We start from the raw sequence: 26,861 nt of genomic DNA, 5'->3' as shown, positions 1-26,861 counted from the left end.
TGCTTTACAGCAATAACCTACACAATAAGAAAGTTTAGAATGTCCCAATTAAAAAAGTAACTAAACTAAATTGAACCTAAACCATAGATGCGCTTAGATCCAGCCTTAGTTGAACACACCTCAAGCCGCTAATCCTAGTCTACTACTTAAACTGTTGGCAGGTATGTTTGGAGCAGGGTTAGAAAGCTGCGAGATAAAGAGATACCGTTTTATTCATAACTATGGGTCACAGAACATAGCTTACTTGTTGGTATGCTGAAAGGAGTCCCAACTGAAGACTGGTTGGTCACTGCTGGTCCAGAGGTTTTCAGTTTCGAGACAGCTGTTTCCTCATCTTTTGAACTGGGAATCATAACCGGAGATTTTTCTTTTGATGGCGAAGGGCTTCCAAAGATCTTCTGTACAGAGTCTGACCCAAAGACAAACTTTGGAGGAGAGACCACATTCTTGATGCTTTGAGGTGTCTGATCCAGTTTAGGACTGCTTTCCTCAGAGAGTTCAGTACGTTCTTTTGTGGTTTCCTCAAGTACAGCAACTGCAGCCTTGCCACAAAGCGTCTCCTGGGTGGAAGCAGGTACTCTTGTAGAAAACGGGGTTAGTAGAGTGTCTTTTTCTTGTGCAGTCTTTGCCTCTTCGAAGATTTCTTTGAAAGCATTTGCAGTTTCCTGGAGTTTAAATCGAACTGCCAGCTGTTCCACCTTGCCCTGCCCCTCAGCATAATCAAAGGCACTCCAGATCCACGCTTTCTCGGCTCCTTTCATGGGCTCGAGATTCATATTGGAAGCAATCCAATGGTTTGCACACAGTTTGAGGACCTGGTCCCGTCTCATCACAAGTCTGACACGTTTCGTTTCGTAGTGCTGTAGTATTTTAAGGTCTCCTATACCTCGTTCCTTCCACTGACTAAGATCTTTATCATAGCGGTATAATTTGGCCCGGTGACTGAAAAGGACAAGCTCATTCTCCTCTCCTGTTGAGACTTCAACAAGATCAGGCAGTGGCACAACAGGCTCGAAGTACTGACCATCTCTCTCTTCCTCCTGCGATGCTTCTTGCTCATCATCTGTGCCAACAGAAGCCTGGCTCTGGTTTAACTTAGATGGAGACTTAGAGGGACTGAGAATAGGTTGAAAACTGAAACTAAAGCCTGTAGACGATTCGCCAAAGCGGAATAAATTTTTTGCTACTGAATCTGGCTGTGAAGGAGTATTGCGCACAGATGGGCTGGCATAGTCCTCATGCACTTCCTCTCGCAAATCGTAATTATCCCATTCTAAAGTGGGTGCGGTGCTCTCAGAGTCGAGCTTGACTACAACTGCAGAAGTACTATGACTTGTATCGCCACTTTCGTCATCCTTGTTTTGGTAAGTCAAGAATGATTTGAGGTCCTTAAGACCAGATTTCATTTCTTCAGCTTTCTGTATAAGATGGGCCGTTCTGCCAGTGTTCACGAGCTTGTGAGGGGTCTGCAAAGGAATATCCAAAAGCAGTCGCTGACACTCCTCGAATTTCAGCTTGAATTCTTCTGCAAGCTCTGGTGTTTTGAATTTTGCCGCAAGTTGTTCTAATTTGGCATCTCCATCTGAGAAGTCACTTGCCAGCCACATCCAGGCTCTATCGGAGCCAGAGAGGGGCTTTAAGTTCATTGTGGTTGTGATCCAATGATTAGCACACACTTTCAACACTTGCTCTCTCCTCATAAGAACTCGCAGTCTCCCGTTCTGGTTATTCTTGAGCAGTTTAAGGTTGCCAACTCCTCTTTCTTTCCATTGGTTTGTTTCCGTATCAAATCTGAAGAGCTTGACGCGTTGTGAATACAAGACTTTCTCATCTTCTTCGCCTGTAACAAGGTCGACCTTCTCTGGCATCTGAACAACAGGCTCAAACTGAATATCGTCATTGTCCTCAGTTTTGTACATTTCATCATCTAGATCGCCAGAGATGTCGGCCTTGGGGCCGGAATTAAACCCTGTAAAGAGCTGTTTGCCAGCCCCTGCAAAGCCTTTGAAAGTGGGATCCTTCTGGCCAAACTGAAAACTTCCTTGCGACTTTGCCAAGTCAGCAAAACTAAAGGCGTTAGGTTTACCAGTAAAGAGGGGGTTATCATTGTGACTATCAGCATCTACAGACTGATCTGAGGAACTTGGGGCTGCCTCTTCTTCTTTCTCTTTGTGAAGCTCAGCAATACTTTTGAGGAGGTCAGATGCAGATCCATTTTGGGACTGTCCTTCTGATGGTTTTTCCTCAGATTCTGCAATGCCAAACTTGAATCCGCCAACAGGCTCCGGCATAGAAAACGAAAAACTGGAACTGCCTGATGATTTTTCAGCCTCAGTTTTGGAGGACCCAAACTTGAAGCCTTCTGAAGATACCGTTTCCTTGCTCGTGCCGAACTGAAAAGCAGTGCCTGGATTGAAATTGGCTTTAAATCCTGTTGCAGCAGGTTGGCTGCTAGAACTACCAAAACTGAAGGTAAAAGAGGAACTTGATGGTGCAGCAGAGGTCTTGATTTTTATATTTGGGTTTGCAGTCTGACATGAAACACAATGGTTAGATGAACCTTCGTTTCTTACCAGGCAAGTGTCACAATCCCACTGTCCATCTGTTTTAGCAAACATGGCAGCTAGCCCAACTTGCGATGCTGCATTAGTTTTTTCAGTGTTGCAGGGGGATTTGCAAGAAACACATTCAGTTGCTGAGGCATTATTCCTCACTAGGCAGGAGTCACAGTCCCACTGACCATCTTTCTTGGCAAACTGAGCACCAAATCCAGTGCCAAATGGGACTGCTGGAGCTGCTGACACTTTCTCTTGTTTTGGTGCATCAGCCTGAATTGTTTTCTTCTCAGCCTGAGCTCCAAAGCCAGTAGATGTCACCACAGTATCCTTTGATCCAAACTTAAAAGAAACTGGTATTTGAGATCCAAACATGAAGCCCTTCGAGCTGACATCAGTGCTGGAGGAGTTCTTAGCGGAATCTCCAGAAAGTCCAAAAGAAAACTGTTTGGCAGGAGGAGCCACAGGGCCAGAGCCTTTGGGTTCCTCTATAGGTTTGACCTGTGCTGTAGAAGGAGCTGCACTGTTGCAGGCCACACACACCGCAGACGTGGGAGCGTTTCTTACACAGCACACATCACAGTCCCATTCACCCTTCTTCTTGGAAAACAGGGTTTTGAGATCCACTTCTTTGGATGAAACCTGAGGCTGTGGAGTTTCGTTTTCTTTTTCAGTCTGTTGGCCTTGTGGGGATTCCGAAATGAACTTTTGAGCCTCCTCAAATTTAACTTTAAACAGCGCCGCATCTTCTGCCGTTTTAAAACGAATGGCCAACTGCTCAGTCTTCGGCATTTCATCTGCATAGTCCATAGCATACCACACCCAGGATTTGTCAGATCCAGCATTTGGTTTGAGAGCCATGTCGGCATTGATATAGTGATTGGCGCAGATTTTCAGAACCTGCTCCCTCCTCATCAACAGACGAACTTTCCCTGAGGTTTTGTGCTTCAGGATTTTGATACTGCCAATACCCCTCTCTTTCCATTCTTTAGTCTCGGAGTCAAATCGGAAGAGTTTTGCTCTCTTGCAGAACATCTCCTCCTCCTCCTCCTCACCAGTTTTCACATCAACCTTATCAGGTAGAGGCACAATGGGCTCAAAATGAGGCCCATCCTCATCCTCTTCCACATGGGTGCTATCATTGTCACTTTCCCCACTTTTCCCTTCCTGAGCCTCTGAATAGCCCAATGTTGGATTGGTTCCACTTGTAAAGCTAAACCTTTGGTCGGTGTCGCCAAAAACACTCATCTTGTTCTGAGCACCATCAGTGACTGAAAATCCTGCAGAATTTTTACTTCCAAAGGTAAAGACTTCGCTCTGGCTAGGCAGCTGGTCTTGAGTCTGATGTTTCGGTTCTGACGGCACCTCCGCTTTGGGAGGAATATCTGATGTCAGAAGTCCCAAGAGGCTTTCACTATTTTTCAGCTGACCAGAGGAAAAGGTGAAATCCCCATCATTGGACTTGAAATTGGAGTTGAACTTGAACGCAGTTGTTGCTGTTGTTGTTTGGGTGGTAGCTACTCCTCCAAAGTTAGGAACCTTAGCAGGTTCACCTGTGACCTGCGGCCCAAAACTCATCTTGGGCTCGACAGCCTTGCTTTCAGTGCTCCTGGTTGGCTGTGTGGGTGTAACAGCACATGGTTTAGTGAAATAGCCAGGCTCTGGCAATGTTGGATTGCCTGTGGGCTGAGGAACATTGTGACCGTAATACTCCTCACTGTATGGGGAGAGTAATGATGTAGCTGGTGACTCAAATCGGATGGGAGGACCGAAGACCTGCTCTTGAGGATACATGCATGCGGGTGTTGACTGGAGAGGTGGAGTGTGTGTTGATTGTTGGTAAGCATACATATGCTGCTGTGGAGGAAGACGATTCATCCCGTATACTGGGCCCTGCAGACACAAACAATACTTTGATATAGATACTCTGCCCCGTTACTATAAGGTAGAATATTTTGTGTTTACATAAAAATCCCTCCAGTACCTTTGTTGGTGTGACATTTGCAGCGGTGCGCAGAAGATACTGTGAATTATATGCTGGAGACTGGTTGTAGTACACAGAGGGACCTGTAGTAGCAACTGAGACAAATAAAAGGAATGGTTTAGGCATGTCTCAACTACTCTATACACAAGTGGTTCTTTAGCTAGCTTGCATAAAAGCACATACATAGAAGAAAAACCTGCACAAGCCTCATTGTGTCTCACCTCTACTTTGAGACTGTGTGTATTAGGGCTGGGTATTGTGACCAATTCTGCGATTCGATTCTTATTTTTATGGTTTCGATTCGATATCGATTAGTTATCAATATTTCATTTAAAATGTTAGTTTTACAGACATGGGATCCATATTTTGATATAAATGCTGGTAACTGAAACTCTCCTACTTACGTTTATTACTGAAATACACATCTACATTAATAATAGGGTGCACACAGTTGTTTTTTTTAGTGGAGCAATTCGAAAGATGGTGACACCTTCAGGACGAGAGGTGAATATTCATATCCTCTTACGTGAAGCACGCGCATTAAGAATCGATTCGGGGATTTTTTAAACTGAAGATCGATTAAAATCGGAGAATCGATATTTTTTACCCAGCCCTAGTGTGTATATTCAAATGCTGAAAGTGACCAAGACTCGTGTGGGGTGGGGTGTTGTCTGGCACACTTTGGGAACCACTGTTTCACTATATACAATTTCACATTTCAAACAAAGACTGCTGATTTGGGTAAGTCATTGAACTGACCAGTGAGAGGAACACCGTGGAATGTCTGCGCTGCAGGAAACGTTTCCTGGAGTCCTTCTGCAGCGTAGTTGTCTCGATACATCCTATATGAGGATGCTGTGGCATCTGAAGAATTATGGCGCAGGTCATGAACCTCATTCTGCGAGAGAAAAAATAAAATAAAAAATTAATTTCCTAACACTAACACTTCAGCTGGTACTACAGGGCATTTATCATAGCTTTTTTTTTATTAAGTAATTTTTTGCCTTGTATGCCTTTATTAGGAGAGTAGAACAAGAGCGAGAGAGGCACATGAGAGATAAAGACCTTGAGCTGGGATTGGAAGCTGTGCTAGATGCCAGAGCACTGCAGACAAGACCATTTAACTCCATATTCAATAATTTACTGGGTTAATACAGCTTCATTGTATGAGAATTTACCCTTACCATCCACTTTGCTTGAAGTTGAAAGCTGGTTAAATCACACTACATTAAATTCTCTGTGAAAAACTGCAACACGCTACTACTAATAATACGCAGGTTTCAGGGTTTGGATCTAATTTTAAGAGTAAAAACCCTTTTCACACTGACAGAGAATGTTTGGTGAAAATGATTACCAAACAAAGCAAGGTTTTATTTTTACTTTGTTTAGTGTGACAATTTTGTTGTGACGTGCAGTGTTTAAAGGCATTATCAGTTTCTTTGCTTAAAAAGTATATAATTAAATTTTTTTTAGAAAATCAATGGTTCTCAAACTTTTTGGGTTTCTCAAAAGTCAGTGGTCAACGTTTCTCAAAAAAAATCAGTGGTTCTCAACCTATAAAAATCCTATATCTCAACCTATAAAAAAAATCCAGCACCTGCCTGGGTCTGTGCAACTGCATCTATGGCTTTTCTCTTTCCTTTCACAAACCGAACCATCTGCCATTCTAAATTACGTGGGTTGGCTGTTTACGGTTTTATTTTCTTTTTCTGCGGATGGCCCACGCCCCCCCTGCAGTACCCGTGCACCGCCCCTGGCGGGCGCCCTCCACACTTTGAGGACCACTGCACTAGATAAGACCCTCACTCCTCGGCTGGGATCGTGCAGAGCTCTTTGAAGCTGCAGTTTGGACCTTTAACCTGTCGGCCTCTATTACAGTCGACTATATGGAGAAAAATCCTGGAATGTTTTCCTCAAAAACCTTAATTTCTTTTCAACTGAAGAAAGACATGAACATCTTGAATGACATGGGGGTGAGTAAATGATCAGTAAATTTTTATTCTAGAAGTGAACTAAATCTTTAAAGTAATAAAACATGGATTATTTAACAGAAGACATTAAAAATGGACAGAAAAGTAACGATGCTTTTGAAAGCTTTAGCTAGAGTTGTCAATGTAGCGGCACTCTGAAATTATAAAATGTCCCGACTCAGTTTGGCTCCCGCTGACAGCCGACTGCTTTTGAACACGTGTATTTTGTGTGTATTTATGAGTGCAAAGAATTCTATTTACAATGCGTTTTTGCAGCATTGAGCGCTGTAGCCAATCACATGTCTGTTGAGCACAAGAATGCAACAGCCAATCAGAGGCGTTTAAGTTCATCAACCGTTCAAAGCAGTGATCAGTGTGCTTCTGTACAAAAGACATGAGGTGAACACGAGAGTGTATTAGCTTCAATAATAATGGGAGTTCTGGCAAGAGAGCACTCTCCTAATTCTCTGCTCAAACTGTTTGTCTCTCTGTGCTCAGTTAAAATGTCAAAAGTTATATATATATATAAAAGAAAGAAGCTTCCATAATAAAATCATAAATAAAAAATATAACGCACAGAAGGTAAATTCAGACTGAGGAAAAACAAAAGCAAAGAAACGGACTGATTCTTCTGCAGGCTGTTGATATCGGACTGACCTTCAAGGCTTCGACCTGCTGGCATAACATCTGCAGCAGTGACTTCTGGTCCTCCACCCAGTGAGGAGGCGTTTTGGGGGAGAACTGCAGGAGGGAGACAGAGACATCAGCAACAGTAAACAGCACGCAGAGCTTGAGCAGAAACAGCAGAGCCGTGACGTACCAAAGATCTTTTGGATGGTGACGTGACACTCTTGGATGGGGAAGGTGTGGAGAATTTAACATGGCCTTCAGAGGGTTGACCGGGGCTGGATGTCACAGGATAGTCCACCCGATCTTCCTCCACCTCACCAACATCTTCAAGCTGCTGTTTGACCTCATTCAACAAATCCATCACCTCCTCCATAGATACAGGTAACTTCACAAAAACACATACAGACATGCCAGCGGTGCGTCATAAGAATCAGAATGAGCTTTATTGGCCAAGTATGTTTACACATACAAGCAACTATTTGTGTCACAATATTATAACTCTGGCCGATTACAATAAAAATCACCATTACAGATGTGGCCATTAAGAATGCGCATTTTCTCTAGCGCCAGCACGTTGGCGTGATCAACATTATTGTGCTTCACACAATATACACCAGGTGGAGCAAGGAACAACAGTTGGCAGTTAAACACCCAGTCAAATAAACAAAAAGGACTATGAGATTAAAGTCATAACATTGAGAAAATCTAAATTATGAGAACAAAGTCGTAGCAATGCAAGATTAAATTGTATTTTGAGAATAAAGTCAAGTCAGTATATTGCTTTAATAATGTTAATTAATATGAAAATTCCACCACCTAAGCTAGCTTACTACTCCACAAAAACATCTGTGGCGTCCAACCTTTAATTCTCCACATGTATTTAATTTAAAACAACAATAAGCTTTCTTCTGAGATAAATAACATTACTTCACTATTCACAAACAGTTTATTCACTGTATAATAAATGACTGGAAATAACATTTTATATCTTCAAATCTATATTTGTTTATTTGTTATAAAACTGACAGTATTTGAAAGCTAGGCCTAATTAAAATAAAAGACTGCAAATAAAGAGTCTTAAAACTTAGTTACAAAAAATTGATTTTAAAACAATGTGCAGTGAGAGTAAATCTTTAATTTTTTTTTAGTTCATTACGCACCCACAAATTTGCAGGTTGTTCTGCTGACATTGTTTTCTTGAAAGTTGAAGAGTTTTGAATTCAAATGGAGCTGTATTCCAGTGAACAGTATAGCTAGGTGCAAGAACGAAAGACCTGATGCAATAGTTTTGTAACCATTCACTAGGGGGCTCTAGGTAGCATTCTCTCTTGTATATAGGCAGGTAAGGGGGAGAATAAGTCAGTATTGTTTGGGAAAGGGGGGGAAGCATGGTTCACCCAAACTGCTCTGAGTCCATCTGCCGCTTTTGACACTGAATCATCAGACACTCCTGTCCACCCTTTCATCACTGGGCATCACAGGGACTCCACTTCGCTGGTTTGAATCCTATCTCACTGGTAGGTCTTTCAAGGTGGCCTGTGGTGGGGAGGTATCCAAAGCACACCAACTGGTCACTGGGGTTCCTCAGGGGTCAGTTCTTGGACCCCTCCTCTTCTCTATATACACTACATCACTGGGTCCCATCATACAGGCACATGGCTTCTCCTACCATTGCTACGCTGATGACACACAGCTCTCTCTCTCTCATTTCAACCAGATGGTCCAACGGTAGCTGCACGCATCTCAGGCTGCCTGGTGGACATCTCGGCATGGATGAAAGATCATCACCTACAGCTCAACCTGGCAAAGACTGAGCTTCTCGTCTTCCCTGCCACTCCAACTCTACAGCATAATCTCACAATCCAGGTAGGTCCTTCAACAATTACCCCATCGACTTCGGTCAGAAATCTTGGTGTAATCGTTGATGACCAGCTGACCTTCAAAGACCACATTGCAAAAACTGCTCGATCTTGCACGTTTGCATTGCACAACATCAGAAAGATCAAGCCCTTTCTAACGGAGCATGCTGCACAACTTCTTGTCTAGGCCCTTGTCATTTCTAGGTTGGACTACTGTAATGATCTTCTGGCTGGACTTCCATCAAGCACAATCAAACCTCTACAAATGATTCAGAATGCAGCAGCATGACTGGTCTTCAACGAGCCCATGTTACACCTCTCTTTATCTCCCTGCACTGGCTACCAGTTGCAGCTCACATCAAGTTCAAGACACTGATGCTTGCATATAGAACTACCACAGGCTCAGCACCTGCCTACTTCCATTCAATATTACGAATCTACATCCCCCTCCAGAAGTCTGAGATCCGCTAGTGAGCGGATGATGTGTAAGTGGTGTGCTAATGCTAGTTTATATGTCTTGTTTGTAGAAGGACATTTTTGTGTAGCATCTGTCTTCATTCCTTCATTGTTGGAGGTCGATGCAAATGGTATAACTGGAACATGAGTTCTACAATCGGAGGTCAGTGGTATCAAGGCCTGACTTCATTGTTGTGGTGTTTAGATTTGAATTTTTTGGATTTCACTGCATCACATCACTCAATGGACATTTCTTCAACTAGTCTTCATCTCAACAACGGTACAACTCTAAGCTTCATACCATTGGGATTTTTCTATGGACAACATGGACACTAGACAGCTAAGGTTTTTCTTTTCCAATTTCATTGCCAAACAACAGTGACAATATTGCATTCATGTGCGCTTTTGGACCTTATATATTTGTTATTCTAATTTCCTGCTGGGTTTTATTCATGTGAATATATATACACTTGTGTTGTTTCTCAATCCCTAAAGAAAGAATGTGTGTTTGTGATTTGACGTTTATTCTTGAATTGTGAAATTGTTAATACACTTCATATTCTAATGCTAGTTTGGGCGGTGGGTCCCTCCCTCAAAATTATCTTGTAGCTTGCCTCATTAGGTAGTTTCTCAGGGAGACAGTTACAGTTTGTTCAACTCGCAAAGAATTTTTTTTATTCCATTCAGAAAAGGATGTGGTTTTTTACGTTTCATTATGTTTTATACCATTTTATAACATAACAGTAAAATAATTATTACATCATACAAATATAAGAAAAATAATCCATATATCCCTCCAGCAGCTTTGTTTTTATGCTTTCATCTGTAGAAAAGGAAACTCTTGCTAAGTGCAACAATTTCTCTCATCTTCTCTGAGTTCATGCAAAATTATCTGAACTAAATGAAAATGTTTAACAGGTTTCCAGCTTTTAAAACGATCATTAAAAATCACAAAAATAAAATACCCCCAAAAAAACAACACAGGCTCAGTCCAGCATTTAAGTATAGCAAAAATAACCACTTCTGTACAATGTTACATGACTACCCCCTACTGATCATGTCTTTCCTGTGCTAAAGCATTCCCTGTGGTCATCTCCCTCTGAGCGCGCACTCAATGGCCACATCTGTGTGGAAATGTGATTACAAACACTATTGGAAAAAAAATGACCGTCCTCACGACAATTTCCTAAGTAGTAGATCAATCACAAAAACGACTTCAACGCACACAGCAAGGGTTTCTCCTAGTTAAACACCATGAGCATTTTACTGATTCTCCTCTCCATATGGTTTGTGGTTTTGTGTTTGGACAGCCCAACACAGCATACTAGATTCTTTTTAGTGATTATTGTGTGTTCACATTCTCTCTGGTGACATTCCCTCAGGGTGATTCTCTGTGTTCAAGTGCAGTTAAAACCATGCAACAGCAGGGTTACGCCACACAGAACTAGTTCTTAACTACACTCTGAGACGAACACTGCTCAAAGAAATAAAAGCTTGCAGCTCAGTCAGAGAGTTCAGTGAAGGATTCATCACAATGATTCAAACCTGTAATTTAAGCATAATCTGGGCCGTATGCACCCCTAGTGGAATCAGAGTGAACAGAAGGAATGCAGTGCTTCTGAAAAGTATCTTTTGAACCCTACAGACTCTGTTTTAATACAATCAGCACAAAAATCTGCATTTCCTGCAATGGCCACTTGTGTAAATAAAGTGAGCAGCACAGCCATCATACGAGGGAGTCAGTGATGCGTTTCACATACCTTCTCCATGTCCTCTGCATTGGCCTGATAAATCTTGGTCAAGTATTTTCTGAACTTCAAGAGGAAGTTGGTGCACCTGCCCTGAGTTTCCTCAATCCCGTTTCCTGCCTCCTCTGACAGCCTCTGATAGATCTGATGATCAACACATGAGTCACGTCAAAAGCTGGCAGACTCACAGCGCTTTCAGATGGAGCTGTGGATGAGCTGAAGCTGAGTCAGTGTGACTGCACCGTTACCTTCGCCAGATGCCAGTTAGACGACATGCTGTTGAGCTGCTCCAGCTTCGCGATGGCCTCCTCGGTGTTGCCCTCGATGTCAAGGAGTGTGGCGAAGCTTATGATGGCATCTCCCTCATATACTTGCACCTGAGAAGGCTAACGTCCAAAAGATCATTAGAGACGACACGACAACAGAAAACAAAGAGACCGCAGCAGGAAGCCACGCACATCTTCCCAACAGCCAAAGGACAGAAGTAATGTAGATACCTGTATGTCTCTGCTCCGAAAGTGCATGAACAAGGGGTGGAGGGGTTCAGGGATGCTGCGTTTGTGTCGGACCTTCTCCAGAAGGGGGAGCACAACCTTCCAGTAGTGCACACTGCGACCAGCGTACTCCTTCTGAGCGTAGTAGGAGTTCACCCGCTCAGCCTGACACACACACACACAAGAATTTAATTTCTCAAGACTTCATTTTACATCTCCAGTAAGTGTATCTTGATTTAAGGATGTTTAGATATTTGTATTGGAAAGCAAGACAAAACTACTGATGAAGCAGTGCATGCAAACTTAATTTGTGGAGGGCGAACTTAAAGACTTAAAGAAAGAGAAACTCTAAAAAAAGAAACTTTCCCAAGCTCAAGGACGCTGTACAAAAGCAGAAACACAATAGACAAAACGTGTGAAAGCAATGAAAACGGTCTTATTTGTCCAGCTGATTCCCTCAGTAGACTGCATGAGCTGCTGCCTGCGATGGATGTAAGAAATGAAGTGTATGACCTCAGGTGACGAGGGTGCTGCTCATCAGGACGTACCGCGTCAGTCAGATGTTTAGCCCAGTGTATGAGCAGCGCCGGCTGAAGGCCGTGTTTCTCTCCGGCGCGCAGCGTGCCCAGACCGTGCTGAACGACCAGACGCAGTTTAGCAGACGTCCCGGGCCTGAGAGACACACACTGCAGTCAGGAACACATGATGTCTCACACAAACACAGCTCAAGCGGCATGAGGAGTCACTCACTGCGCTCTCTTGTGAATCAGGCTGTAGACGGCATCCCACCACTCTCTCTGCCTGTCAGACGACAGCAGCTTCATGATGTGCAGCGGCAGACAGCGCGGCTCGTGCGGCTGAGTGCAGGACTCCATCTTTGCCCTCTCCTGTAGCTGCACCTGACTGCAGAACACCACGCCGCACACAAACACCTGCAACACACACAATCAGCACCGCTGCCATCAGACACAGATCTACATCACAGTCTAGACCAGTGTGTCCGTTTGTGTCCTCATGCAGTCAGATGAGACACAGGTCGTAGCACGGGTCAAGAGACTTCACCTGCTTTGACTTGGGCTTTAAAAAACACTTAATATCAGTAACATTATAAATTTAACTGCACCAACACTGAGTAGAACGACATGAATTAATTTCTGAATAATGACACTGTTGTCTTCTGTAGAACTGCTTAACAGCAGAATTTGAATGTCTCCCGTTTCATTACGCTTCATAAAAGACCTCAAAAAACTCCATCAGGAGTCAAGATATATTGATTGTGTTGCCTGATGTGTTTTTTTAATTCTCAAAATCAGGAAGCCACTGACTTGCATTTTATGCCTAAAGCAGCGAACACACCTCCAGGTCCAGCAGGCAGATGGATTCCGGTGCGTTGGTGTCCAGTTTGGAGGTCTCGAGCGTGAGGCGAGGGAACAGCTGCTTGAGCCAGTCCTGCAGACTCACGCTTTGACCCATGAGCGCCCACTGCAGGCCAAGCCACACCAGCTGCTGCAGATCACCCGCGTGCAGCAGCACCGCTCCTGTGACACGCACACACACACTGCATCAGCATCTACAGCAGACCCAACACACACTCACTAGTGCTCCTGTCTGACACGCACCACTGTCCCACTTGGCCAGATCGACATCTTTGGGTGCGTGTACGCCGAGGACGTGGATGTCATCATTGCAGATGAAGGAGAGCTGCTCCTGGGTCTGTGCACCAAACAGCTGATCAAACAGACGACCCGGGCCACTCCGGTCCCCGAACACCTCCACCATGTCCTTCAGCAGCTGCTCCACGTCCCGGGTCAGGTTCAGCAGCATGTGACCCGCCTGACTCTGACGATCACAGGCCAGCAGCTCAAGAGGCTCATGGGATGCCTGCTCTCTCTTGAAGCTCTTGGCTTTGGGTCTCGGAGCCTGAGGGAGAAGCGGATGAGACCCTGTAAGGTGGAGGATCACAGGCACGAGGGCGTGAAGAAGAGGAAACAGCATACCTGATAGGATACAAGATAACAGAGAGCGGCCAGATCCAGCACGGCCCTCCACTGCTGCGCCCCGTCCTGCGCTCTCTTCAGCAGCAGCGTCCCGGCGTACAGGTACAGGTGCGCCCTCATCTCTGTGAACACCTCCGCCAGCTCGTCCGCAGCGTTTGTGGCCGTGTTCTTCAAATCCTGCATCGCACAGTCAAAACTGCACCGCAACAAAAACAACGACGACCGTGAGCGACGCCAACATTAACATGACATCCAATCAAACAAATTAATACATTTCAACATGAAAATGATTGCAGTGTGTAATATTCATATTAATATCAGTGTTTCAGTCAATGACTTGAGTCCTCCCGAACTTCTTTGACCGAAACACATTCAGTAGCTGAAGGTTCAGCATGTGATTCATGTCCATGTAGAGTGACTGTAATTGTGGCGTGCTAACGGTCAGTGATGTGTGTGTGTGTTATGTGGCGTACCTCCAGAGCGCAGCGGTGCTCTCCTCACAGCTCTTCAGCCCCAGCGTCAGTCTCACGCAGCTGCAGTGTGCCAGCAGAAGCTCTTTGTGAAACTTGCGTGACGCCTGATCGTTCGACGACACGCTCGGCTGGCAGAGGTACTTCTGAAATACAGCAGAGTCAGATTATCAGGAGCATTACTTCCCATGAGCCACTGAACCCTTTCATGATAAACATGCATGGAAACATACAGAACGCAAAACAACCTTCTCACTCCAAGAGAATTTACTGAAAAACAAGTCATGATGACAGAAACCCCAAAAAACAATGTTCAAATTTACATTACATGTGTCAAGGAAAGAGATTCGGTCCATTCATTCATTCACAGTGAGGAACTCTCAATGACATTCGCTCTTCTATGTCTGAGCTTTACCATATTAGATGAGCTCTACATGTGCATGCTGATCAACGTTTATATGTGAATTTAATCTGTTCACGGAAAAACATTCTTTAGTATTATTGTCTTGTTTCTAGTCAAAATATATATATATATATATATATATATATATATATATAAAAATCAAAATACTTTTACTAGATAAGCAAAATGACTTGGCCCTAAATGATGTGCATTTTGTTTAAAACAAGTGAAACTATATGCCAGTGGGGTAAGGAAAACACTTGTTTTAAGAATATTTTACTTGTTTTAAGCAAAATGCACTTAATTTTTTTGCAGTGCTGATCACATCACATGATCAGATTAAACCACATGGATTACTGTTATGATGTCTTTAAAAACTTTTTGAAGCATCAAAGTTGTGCTTAAGTGGACCTGAGAGATCTCTGTCCCTCCATCATTTAAATACCATCATACGTTTTGAAGACAAACAGAAGTCTTGAGCTGCCAGTTTTGGGTGAACTATTCCTTTAAAGATGAACGAGCTAAAAACAACCCCTGTAAGAAACCGTGAGACAGTGGCGTGAGGACGGGCGATGCTGTACCTGCAGGGTGCTGACCAGCAGCTGGTACCACTCCAGACAGTGTCTCAGGACGCCGGCCTTCTCCACGGCGAGGCAGTGTTTGATGGCCTCCTCGTGCCGGCCGTCGGCGCTGTAGAGCTGCACCAGCTTGTGGTTGATGTAGGTGTCTGCGGGCCGCAGCTTGAGCTCCGACTGCAGCAGCTCGTACAGCTGGTTAGAGCCGCTCTGAGCGCTCAGAAGCTTCTCCTGCGGCAGAGAGGACTCGTGAGACACAGAAGCACAGCGCAGCGGACGTCTGCAGCTCTTTAGCTCACACTCACCCTCAGATTGAAGACGGCCGGGTGTCCCGGCAGAAGCCTGGCCGCTTTCTCCACCCAGAACTCGGCTCGGCTGTCGTGCTCAGGTTTACTGCACAGCAGCTCGGCCACCTTCAGGACCAGATCGTGCTGAGCCGGATTCAGATCCACCGAGCGCTAAGAGTCAAACAAACATTGTCATTACATAAAGTACACACTCATATCTCACTCAGACTTCAACGCCGCACATGAAGGTGAACAATGCATTTGACAACAGGCTACAACAACACTGAAAACTGAGGAAGCGATAGAAACTGTAAGGAAAATACAGATAAATGCTAGGGTTGGGCGGTGTCTACCAAATTGGCATCAGACGATGTCTACATTGAAACATTGCGATGGACGACATCAAAGGTTGTCCGTGAATCCGTATTCGGAAAGGCACGGAAAACAAACACGTTGTAGAGCGCCACTAAAGGAACATGGTTATGCCGCTTGCTAGCGGTAGCCTGATGCATAACAGACAGCACATGAAGTTTCATTACATGGTTATAAGGTACAGTTTGTACAATACTCTTGTGTGTGACTGAACATGTTTCAGAGTTTTGTTACCCATCCTCTGCTATTTCCAGCACTTAATCAAGCCACTCTTCTTTAATACATGAGGATGTTTTATTTCAGATGTCATTGTGTTTTAGTTGTCTCTCGTGTTGAGCGCACCGCAACTATTGAAGTATTCAGTTTCTACAGCGACTCATTTGGTGCATATCCTTCTCTTTCTATGAAACCGGCTCTAACTCTGTCGTGACATCAGCTCTAGAGCGGTTTGCCCGAGCATTGCCATTCTTTCCCTTTTACTGGCGGCAGTCAATCAAATGGCTTCAATCAACTCATTTTTGTGTGCGTGAGGCACATTCTTCTGCGCGTCCGCGGTGGAAGAAGAGCGCGCTCAGTTTAGAGGGAACACTGCGGGGGAGCCCTGTATTTAAGGCCCGTCGGGCAGGGCAGTGATGCATTTTGGTAGCCCGACTGGAAAACACAATAGTCCCGGGACGTCAGGCTAGCAATTTTGCGAGCCCTGTATATGGATATTTATTTCCAGCCCTATGATTAATGCACGATCACATTAAACTCAAAAGCTGGTGTTTAAGACCACGCTATAGGAGAACATGTGAGAGCAAACGAGGAGAGGCCAAACCTTGTAACATCCCACAGCTTTGTCCGTTTCGCCGTCTCGCTCAAACAGCTGCCCGAGGAACTTGTGCGCTTTAGGATCCTTCGGCTGGACGGTCAGATACTCTGAAACATGTCTGCCATTGAAGAGAGAGAAACATCAGCTCGTCTGAGAGGAACCAGACATCAGACAAAGCAGAAAGAGCACAGAAACCAGCCTACCTTTTAGCCAGGTCATACTCCTTAGCCTCAAAGTATAGCTTAGCAAACAGAAATCCTTTGACTGGCCTCTGCAGAAACAGATCACAGAATCACAAACTCAGGGTCAGGACACAACACCACTGCAAACCCTAATGACCACAGCAACCACATCATGCTAATGAGCTTAAACAAATGTTGTAGTCCTTCTTGTATACATTTTAAAATATAAAAATGCAAATCTGTATTTCCAGCATCATTACTCCAGTCTTCAGTGTCACATGATCTTCAGAAATCATAATAATATTCTGATTTACTGCTCAAGAAACATTTATTATTAATATAACGTCAAAAACTGCCGAGTAGATTTTTTTCAGGTTTCTTTGATGAATAGTTTGTTGAGCAGTAAATCAGTATATTATTATGATTTCTGAAGATCATGTGACACTGAAGACTGGAGTAATGCTGAAAATACAGCTGCAGATCACAGAAATAAATTACAGTTTAACACATATTCACATAGAAAACTTATTTTAAATAGTAAATAATTCAAAATGTTCTTATTTTTGCTGTACTTTGGATCAAAAATGCAGGATTGGTGAGAAGAGACTTCTTTAAAAAACATTAAAAACGTTCAAAAGCTTGTCTGGTAGTGTAACTTTGTAAAATAACTCCCTTTTCTCAAACACATTGTAAAGGATGGGTTGTTTTGTGCTCAAACGGATGAACGGTGGTCGAAGGGAATTTAAGGGGATACCTTGATGCAAAACATCAGGATCTCTTGGGAAAGTACAAGAGAGAAGTTACATTGACCTTCAAGATAAGGTTAGAAACGGCTGTGGTTTGATCATCTTCAGGATCCTGGCACCACATTGATTACGAAACCTCAGAGATATTGCCAAATAAGAATTCATCTTGTTCTGTAATTAAAACGACGTGCACCCAACTGAGAGAGGAAGCGAGTCTGGCCTACTTGCTTTCTCTCTGACTTGGAGGGTTGCACCTAATTTTGTATAAAAGCAGGGGTCTCTTTCAGAAACAGAGGAAGCTCAGCCGTGGGATATCTGGCGTTTCTCAGACAGGTGTTGGTCTTCTTCTGTGACTGAAACAGGCTCCTGGTCTTTTGAAGAGTGATGATGATGGCACGACTCTGAGGTTGTATGTGTGTTATAATACTTTGCTTGGGGTTTAGTTTTAGTGTATGCTCGAATCTGTGTATTATTCAGTCATTATTATCTTTTATCCATTTATTCATGATCATTCATATATTATGCACTGGCTTATGATTATCCTTTAATGCGTTTATTTTTGATTAGCACTATTGTTTTATGCATTTACCCATGATCATGATTGATATCAGCAGTGTATCAATAAACAGTTGTATTTGCTTGATTAGTATGGCGTAAGGACCTTTTATTTGCACCTCCTCTTACTGATTAGCACCACACTGGTCTCACATCAGTTTTGAAAACAGAAACCATACCAAAACACATCATTTGTAAGCAACCTATCGTATTTTTTAAATAATGACTCTCTGTTTAATGAGCTACTGCGGGCATCACGTCAGAGGCAGCTGATCAAGAGTCCTGAGGTGTGTGTGTTTCTCTAGAAGCAGAGGTGTGTGTGTGTGTGTTTCTCTAGAAGCAGAGGTGTGTGTGTGTTTCTCTAGAAGCAGGTGTGTGTGTGTGTTTCTCTAGAAGCAGAGGTGTGTGTGTTTCTCTCTAGAAGCAGAGGTGTGTGTGTTTCTCTAGAAGCAGAGGTGTGTGTGTTTCTCTAGAAGCAGAGGTGTGTGTGTTTCTCTCTAGAAGCAGAGGTGTGTGTGTGTGTGTTTCTCTCTAGAAGCAGAGGTGTGTGTGTGTGTGTTTCTCTCTAGAAGCAGAGGTGTGTGTGTGTGTGTGTGTGTGTTTCTCTCTAGAAGCAGGTGTGTGTGTGTGTGTTTCTCTAGAAGCAGGTGTGTGTGTGTGTTTCTCTCTAGAAGCAGAGGTGTGTGTGTTTCTCTAGAAGCAGAGGTGTGTGTGTGTTTCTCTAGAAGCAGAGGTGTGTGTGTTTCTCTCTAGAAGCAGAGGTGTGTGTGTGTGTGTTTCTCTCTAGAAGCAGAGGTGTGTGTGTGTGTTTCTCTCTAGAAGCAGAGGTGTGTGTGTGTGTTTCTCTAGAAGCAGAGGTGTGTGTGTGTGTGTGTGTTTCTCTAGAAGCAGAGGTGTGTGTGTGTGTGTGTTTCTCTAGAAGCAGAGGTGTGTGTGTGTGTTTCTCTAGAAGCAGAGGTGTGTGTGTGTGTTTCTCTAGAAGCAGAGGTGTGTGTGTGTGTTTCTCTAGAAGCAGAGGTGTGTGTGTGTGTGTTTCTCTAGAAGCAGAGGTGTGTGTGTGTGTGTTTCTCTAGAAGCAGAGGTGTGTGTGTGTGTGTGTGTTTCTCTCTAGAAGCAGGTGTGTGTGTTTCTCTCTAGAAGCAGAGGTGTGTGTGTGTGTGTTTCTCTCTAGAAGCAGGTGTGTGTGTGTGTGTTTCTCTAGAAGCAGGTGTGTGTGTGTGTTTCTCTCTAGAAGCAGAGGTGTGTGTGTTTCTCTCTAGAAGCAGAGGTGTGTGTGTTTCTCTCTAGAAGCAGAGGTGTGTGTGTGTGTTTCTCTCTAGAAGCAGGTGTGTGTGTGTGTTTCTCTCTAGAAGCAGAGGTGTGTGTGTTTCTCTAGAAGCAGAGGTGTGTGTGTGTTTCTCTCTAGAAGCAGAGGTGTGTGTGTTTCTCTAGAAGCAGAGGTGTGTGTGTTTCTCTCTAGAAGCAGAGGTGTGTGTGTGTGTTTCTCTCTAGAAGCAGAGGTGTGTGTGTGTTTCTCTCTGGAAGCGGGTGTGTGTGTTTGTTAATCTAGTGACAGAAAGCGATGACTGGTTGACACACTTTAGGCCCGTTATGCTCTTCTTACCGCTTTCTGCGAGGGAGAGGCGCTCTGAACTGTAGAGATATAGTGCTCCACGTCCGCTTTAGTCCGTCTCATGGCTGCGGTGACAAACTCTTCGTCTTTGTTTCAGAAGATGATCATTGAAGCGCGGATCAGCGGCTCCTATCACTCTGTGTTCACGCGCGAAAGACGCACTATACAGCAATGGCGGAACTTCCGCTCTGTCTTCTTCTGCTGCTGCTAGTGATGCTGGTCACGTGCGCGTCTCCGCCGCCTGCTGGCCTGGAGCACATCCTCTACTCTGTCTCTTAATCACTCGGTGATGGATGTGTATTGCTGTTTTTCCCTCTTTAAAAATAAATAATGTACTGATCAGAGCTGTGTGTTCAGAGCTTCCTCCTCAGACCTCCCGCAAGCTCTAAAAATGTTAAAACCCCCATATATATCTGATTATCACTCGAACCCTTTCCCAGAAGGTCCACGATGCTCACTGGCCTATTCTTTATATTGCTAAAAACATTATTATGCTGATCCTCATATTTACTGCATTTAAAAGCACATGCTCTTCTGTTTCTAAAACATCACACACACCATCTCCTCGTTAATGCAAGTGTGTCCCAGCCTTAACCTAAATATCTCCTTTCTATGCCTTCCAAAATATATATATATTTACAAAATGTGACTAGCATTTATATGTATTGCTGTTAGCAATGCATATTACTAATCAATAATGAAGTTTTGATATATTTACGGTAGGAAATTTACAGAATATCTTCATGGAACATGATCTTAATATCCTAATGATTTTTGGCATAAAAGAGAAATGTATAATTGTGATCCATACAATGTATTGTTGGCTATTGCTACAGATATACCTGTGCTACTCATGACTGCTTCTGTGCTGCAGGGACACATATATAATAATTATAATTGTTCTTTAATGCTTCTTTCGCTAATTGATCAGTTTCATTCAGTTCTGATGTGCCGATACCCATCCAAACGCTCTACTTTCAGTCTGTACAGTAAAGTATGGATTTCTAGCAGCTCTTCTCCATCAGTTTTTGTAGACATTATAGTTTTAAGAGCTGATGAAGAATCGGAGTTATTTGGTCTGACCGGTTCGACTCTTTCCTATCAAAGCAGTTAATTCTGTAGAATATACAGACTGTTTGTCACTTAATCTTAAACTCACTTTGGTCTCAGATCTTGGTATATACACTCCTACTGTTTGACCGGTTGAATAGATCCATCTGTACAAATCTGTATGAAAGAATACACATTTTATCTCATTGATTTCGTAACTATTACTATATCTCTCTTCTGCTTTTTCCCAGGCCTCCAATAATCTCATTTCAACATTATGTTCAGGTATATTCCACATGATACACCATTCAATGGCATTAATGCACTTTCTCCAACCCGCTGTTCATCTTTCCATCCAAAACTATTCCCTCCATTCGTTTTATATTCCCAACAATCATTTCAAATTGTGCATGTCCGGTGATTCTCATCCGACTCTGTAAATCCATCTATAATGTAGATGTTAGGGCAGTTGGGCTATGACTATTAGATGTTACATCTTTTCCTTTCACTACTATCACTATTGCACTCTTCCAATCAACCGCATCTTCATTCCATACATAATATAGATCCAATAATGTTTCAGTGGCTACCTCTGGTAAGTTTTACATAGACCTAACTGATCATGTCTCTCTGGTGTCGCATTCTATCAATTGTTGATGGCTATTTTTAAGAAAAGAATTTAAATCTTCATCCATATTACTATCAACTCCTTGTTTTTTCACATGAACATTCTCATATATTTTACTTATTTCTTGTCTTCTTTTTCAGGGTGCTTCTCAATCTCCCTCCTCGCTCCTCGCTCCTCCATCCTAAGACCCGGAAACCGATCGAGCTCAGCCGTCCTGATTCTCTAACTGCACAGCGAGGAACGAGGAGCTATGAGCGAGGATACACAGGTGGAAGTCTTTTTCATTGAAGAACTTGACGCACGTGTAAATCCTCCTCCTCCTTCTCATCTGTTCTAATAATTTAAATTTATATTTTACCTTTGCAACTTAAATAAACCATACATGTCATATTTCAACAGGGCATCTTGCTTTATTAATATTTATTTTGAATGTCTTTAACAAACTTTAACAACATAAGGGCAGATCCACTTTTCGCAGCTGATGACGCTCTGAAGTGAAGCTAAAGGGAGTGAGGATATATCATTTCACTTGATTCAATTCCTCCGTCCTCACGTCTTTTCCCTGCATCCTTCCCTCACATCCTCATGGGGTGGAGCTAAGATGCGAGGGAAGGAAACGAGGATGCACAAATAAGAATTGAGAAGCACCCCAAGTTTTCAATATAATGTCCTTTCTGTCTTCTTCTTCTGCTGCTGTGTAACGGTGCATCTCTGCCAGCTACAGGCCTGGAGCCAGGATCGGCCGCGTCTTCACTCAGTTGGCAAATAAACGCATTTCTGCCAGCCCTTAAGAAAGAAAGAAAGAATATTTACATATAAACTAAATTGTTTTCATAAGATTTGTTGACTTTTATGTCAGTATTGTCAGGTTATATAAGTATATACTGTATATACAAGTATGTAACTTAAAATTACAAAAACAAATAGATCAGTACTTTTTACTTTTAATATTGAAGTACATCAAAAGTCAAATACTTTTGTACTTCAGTAAAATTGAAAAGGAGTACTTTTTTAGTAATGTTTTATTAAAGTAAAGTAAAGTAAAGTAATGACGTATTGTCAAGTATGGTGACCCATACTCGAAATTGGTGCTCTGCGTTTAACCCATCCAAGTACACACACACAGCAGTGAGTAGTGAACAAATGCACACACACACACACACACACACACACACACCGTGAACACACACACACCGTGAACACACACCCGGAGCAGTGGGCATTTATGCTGCGGCGCCCGGGGAGCAGTTGGGGGTTCGGTGCCTTGCTCAAGGGCACCTCAGTCGTGGTATTGAGGGTGGAGAGAGCGCTGGACATTCACTTCCCCCACCTACAATCCCTGCCGGCCCGAGACTCGAACCCACAACCTTTGGATTACGAGTCCGACTCTCTAACCATTAGGCCACGACTTCCCACTTCTATTAGAATATCTGCACTTTTACTCAAGAAAAGCAAATCTCTTAAGGAGCCATTGGCTCACAGATCATTCATGAAACACGAGCAGAACATTTTTATGGTAAATCATTCGTAAAGCTGTTCTTTTGAATTCATGAAAATTGTCGTATTTTCACAATGTTAGTTGGTACGAGAGAAATGCACACCCTTTGGTGGACACACGTTATTGAATATTTATTGTTAGGCATATGACCTATTAGTCTTTTTGTCAATATCATGAACCATAACTATATCAGCATCACTTGGAGTGAAGTTTGGGCAAATTTATATAGTCGCCAGTGCTGATCTCAGCAAACAATAGTTATACTTTTGGTCGGAAATGTGACCATTTTAGTTGCAGCCTGGAGCCCTGACTTGATTTGTGTATTTTGTCTGCCACTGAGTCTATGCTGTCTCCTTTTACCACCTGCTATCCTGATACAGAAGGGTGATGAGAGATGAAAGATGGCTTTTATCACCTCCTGTGCTTCCATTAGGCCTGTCCAGCGTCACAGTCGTCTTCCAGGTGCTTGTCAGTAATGTGCTGAGAGACATGATAAATCCGTTTGTGTACCTGGATGACATTCTGATTCGTCTAGTTTGCTTCAGGTGCAGGTCCAGCACATCAGAGTCAATCAGAGGGGACACCGTCACGACGGAGGGGATTCCCACAGACCATCTCAGATCAGCACAGGGCTAAACGACCTCAGATATTTTGTAGTCGATAGTTATGTTATGATTTATAGTTACAATCATTATAGTTATGATTTAAATTGAGTCGACTAATCGCTGATGACGTCATTCGTGAAAACACAAGAGACTGCGTGGCATTGCAACATGCCACAATTTGCAGCTAGAGCCTAAAGTTTGTGGACAAACTAAATGTTGTTTTGAGAAGCCTGAACCTTGAACCGAGACTCGAACTTGTGTTGCAGCCAAAAAAATTGCTCCTACACAACAGCTTATTTTTATTAGGGTCATCATGTTTTATCTGGGTCATCTTGTTCCTTAGATTTCTGCATTCTAACTCAGATAATGTAGCACAGTAACAACAGTTAAGCAGCACAGCTACAGTATTTTACTGATAAATCACAGGACAGCACTGCTGAATGTTTCTGCGTGCGCACGATCTGTGTGTGATGTGCGAGCTACTGTCTGTACATTTGAGTTTAAATTGTGCATTAGCTTTTCTATAACAATTCCCTGCATTATTTGATCATTAGAGTCTGCATGTGTGCTTACAACTTATTGTATGCAAAACTGGATCCAAATCATTTAAAATAAGAGTTTACATAGATGGCCACTGGTTTTATAGTAAACAAGGTTATAATACTACTAAAATTGCATTTTTTGTTCCTCCTTTTTTTTTTTTTTTTTTGCTCTTCAGTAGATTTAAAGTGTCAAATGTAGAGTCATAACATCTAAATACATTCACACACGTTTGCATATTGTGATATTGTACATAATTCAAAGCCTGTTTATCTGTTGCTGGTAATAAATTGAAAAAGTAATAAATCCGTGTTTGAATGCATGCATGACAGTTCAGTCTTTCTCCATCATATTCAGATTTAATGCATCCGTAATATTGCCAAAGGTATTCCGGTTGTGGTTTGGTAAGTGAATAATGCATCAGTAGAACTTTAGTGACACTTGTCTGAATGTGTGTGTTATTCTGAACTATGCAAATAGGTTCCACAGGAGGAAAGAAGGGTGGGCCACACTGTGTCCCCGCTCAGATGCAAACAGCCAGTCACAGCACGGAAATGGAGAAGCGCCAGATTGCAATCTCCTCCTCATCAGAAAGAGATAAAGGGACCAAGTCTGTTTCTCTTTCCATAAGATAATGTAACCTGGTCACAGCAACACACAACTTACTCCCCCCACTTTATTCCTTTATCATTCATGGTGTTTATTTAGTCGAAGTGGATTAGTCTTGCTCATCCTTTGTTAATAAATGTGTTTTATCACACTTGTGTCTTCTTTGTGTTGATGATGCAGCAAGAGGATCCACAAGTTAACGTTATCTCACCAATCTTTCAGATAAATCAATTGACCAGTTGCCTTCAGTTTGCATTAATTGTAAATGATTGAATAACCGCTGTTAGGAGTGTTCTCAAAGTCCTTGCCTGGTGTCCTGAACTAAGCTGGGCAGGGTAACAGATCATCTGATGTACTCAAACGCACATTAAGTGACACATGATCCAGCGCCATCAGTGACGTGAGATATAAGAAGATATTTTCTGTTTTCACTTTAATTTAGAATTATTAGTACCTTTATTGTTTTTGTCATTTTTAATAGGTCTATATAGTTTTTATTACTTTTAGTTTATTTAGTTTACTTTTAGTTTTAGTTATTTCATGTACTTCAAATTAAAGGAAAATGAGAAATGGTGTCCTGGAAACTACCTGAAATGAAATATTTTATATTTTCAGCTAATGTTTATTTCAGATAATACATCTTTTTCAATGGTTTTAGTTCACAACTAACAGCATCACAGCAAACACTCACCTCAGGCAGAGACTCTGCCCTTCTCTTCTGCTTCACGGCTTGTTTTTTCTCTTTCATTTTGTGACGCTGCGCTTCCAAAGACTGTGGCTCCTTTGCCTGACCATGAGAAATGATCATCTGCAGAAATAAACACATGATGAAAACAGCTGCCAATATCAATGCTGACAGCAGCAGTATGATTACAAACTAGCACTCTCATAATACTAATTCATTAGCGGTGTTGGAAATACTAGATTCTCTGATGCATCGCGATTCTCGCTTCAAGGATTCTAGAATTGATTCTGAGCTTTAGTGTGAATGCAGCCTGTTAAAGCTGCCACTGTCTATGATCTCATCAATCATAATCAAACAGCAATAATGCTGAGGAAAAAAGAAAAACCCATAACTATGTTTTTTCTGTAAACTTTCAGACACTTAAAAGCACTCTCAGATACTGAAAGCCCTTTTTATCATTTGTAATTGTCTTTTCCACACTTTCCATTTTCTTGTATGTCTTGAAGCTATATTTAGCAGGTTGTTGCTCACTCTCTGTGATCATATCAGCGAGTTTCTGTAGAGCTGTGCTCGTGTGCTTGCGGTGGAATGTAGACACTCACAAGAATGAACGAGCAGAACTCCCGCGGCGAATAGAACGGCTTGCAGTTAATGAAGAGCGTTTCTAGATCTGAACAGCACATCTTCTTTAACACAGTTATATCTGTACACCACCTCTCATTGATGTAAAAGCACCAATGCCGCGTGATTTCCCCGTTGATTCCGTGTCCCGATCTGCTCTGATCAGCTGGTAATTAGGCAGATGAATCGCGCTGTCCGGTATGTCGCCATTCAGCCAGGTTTCCGTGAAACACAGAGCAGCAGAGTTAGAGAAGTCCTTGTTTGTCCGGGAGAGCAGAAGGAGTTCGTCCATTTTGTTGGGTAGAGAGCGGAGATTCGCCAGATGGATGCTAGGCAACTCCGTTCGAAATCCGCGCTGATGAAGTTTCACGAGCGCACCGGCTCTCTTCCCCCGTCTGCTCCTCCTGAAGCGTTTGACCAGAGCTACGGCTCCGCCAACTACAATGTCCAGCAAAACGTCCGAAAAATCAAAAACCGGTAGAAGATTTTGTGGTGTGTTCTGCCGAATGTTCAGCAGATCATCCCTGGTAAAACTGATCTTGTTCGAAAAACAAAAAACAGGAAAAACAAACAAAAACAATACGAACACTGAAGAGCAACGCACAATAGCTGCCATCAGCGGCGCCATTTTGTCACAACCGGGATGAATGGAAGACGGCTTTTAATACACCTACACCTACAGGGAATTTTGAATATCTGGTTTTACCCTTTGGGCTGTCCAATGCCAGCCGTCTTCCAGGCACTCGTCAATGACATGCTGAGAGATATGATCAGCAAATTTGTCTTTGTGTACCTGGATGACATTCAAATTTGTTATCGCTCATTCCAGGTGCACGTTATTGAAGAATCAGTTGTTCATGAAGGCGGAGAAGTGTACCTTTCATGCTCAGTCAGTTTCGTTCTTGGGGTCTGTCAT

General features: G+C 42.9%; 2 protein-coding genes across 2 annotated transcripts in view; both read right to left on the bottom strand.

The window, feature by feature from the left end:
* ranbp2 (RAN binding protein 2) overlaps positions 1–19,905 on the bottom strand; it is a 34,792-nt gene extending 14,887 nt beyond the window's left edge. The window contains exons 1-19 of the mRNA XM_079427743.1: positions 19,701–19,905; positions 16,818–16,885; positions 16,621–16,732; positions 15,447–15,599; positions 15,148–15,372; positions 14,167–14,309; positions 13,694–13,889; positions 13,316–13,616; positions 13,053–13,234; positions 12,447–12,628; positions 12,245–12,368; positions 11,700–11,861; positions 11,451–11,588; positions 11,215–11,346; positions 7,330–7,524; positions 7,167–7,250; positions 5,299–5,437; positions 4,540–4,634; positions 245–4,448 (exon numbers count right to left, since the gene is read on the bottom strand). Coding sequence (XP_079283869.1) covers positions 245–4,448; positions 4,540–4,634; positions 5,299–5,437; positions 7,167–7,250; positions 7,330–7,524; positions 11,215–11,346; positions 11,451–11,588; positions 11,700–11,861; positions 12,245–12,368; positions 12,447–12,628; positions 13,053–13,234; positions 13,316–13,616; positions 13,694–13,889; positions 14,167–14,309; positions 15,148–15,372; positions 15,447–15,599; positions 16,621–16,732; positions 16,818–16,885; positions 19,701–19,772 — 6,907 coding nt within the window. The 5' untranslated portion in view covers positions 19,773–19,905. The remainder of the gene's footprint in view (positions 1–244; positions 4,449–4,539; positions 4,635–5,298; positions 5,438–7,166; positions 7,251–7,329; positions 7,525–11,214; positions 11,347–11,450; positions 11,589–11,699; positions 11,862–12,244; positions 12,369–12,446; positions 12,629–13,052; positions 13,235–13,315; positions 13,617–13,693; positions 13,890–14,166; positions 14,310–15,147; positions 15,373–15,446; positions 15,600–16,620; positions 16,733–16,817; positions 16,886–19,700) is intronic.
* Positions 19,906–21,780: 1,875 nt separating this feature from the next.
* The window catches only part of LOC306876166 (E3 SUMO-protein ligase RanBP2-like), a gene marked incomplete at its 5' end in the record, with an annotated part of 41,950 nt that continues 36,869 nt past the window's right edge, over positions 21,781–26,861 (bottom strand). The window contains 2 exons of the mRNA XM_079427147.1: positions 21,781–22,173; positions 25,331–25,447. Coding sequence (XP_079283273.1) covers positions 25,332–25,447 — 116 coding nt within the window. The 3' untranslated portion in view covers positions 21,781–22,173; position 25,331. The remainder of the gene's footprint in view (positions 22,174–25,330; positions 25,448–26,861) is intronic.

This window comes from Barbus barbus (genome assembly GCF_936440315.1).
Source record: "Barbus barbus genome assembly, chromosome: 10".
NCBI lineage: Eukaryota > Metazoa > Chordata > Actinopteri > Cypriniformes > Cyprinidae > Barbus > Barbus barbus.
This window is presented reverse-complemented; position numbering and strand designations above follow the sequence as displayed.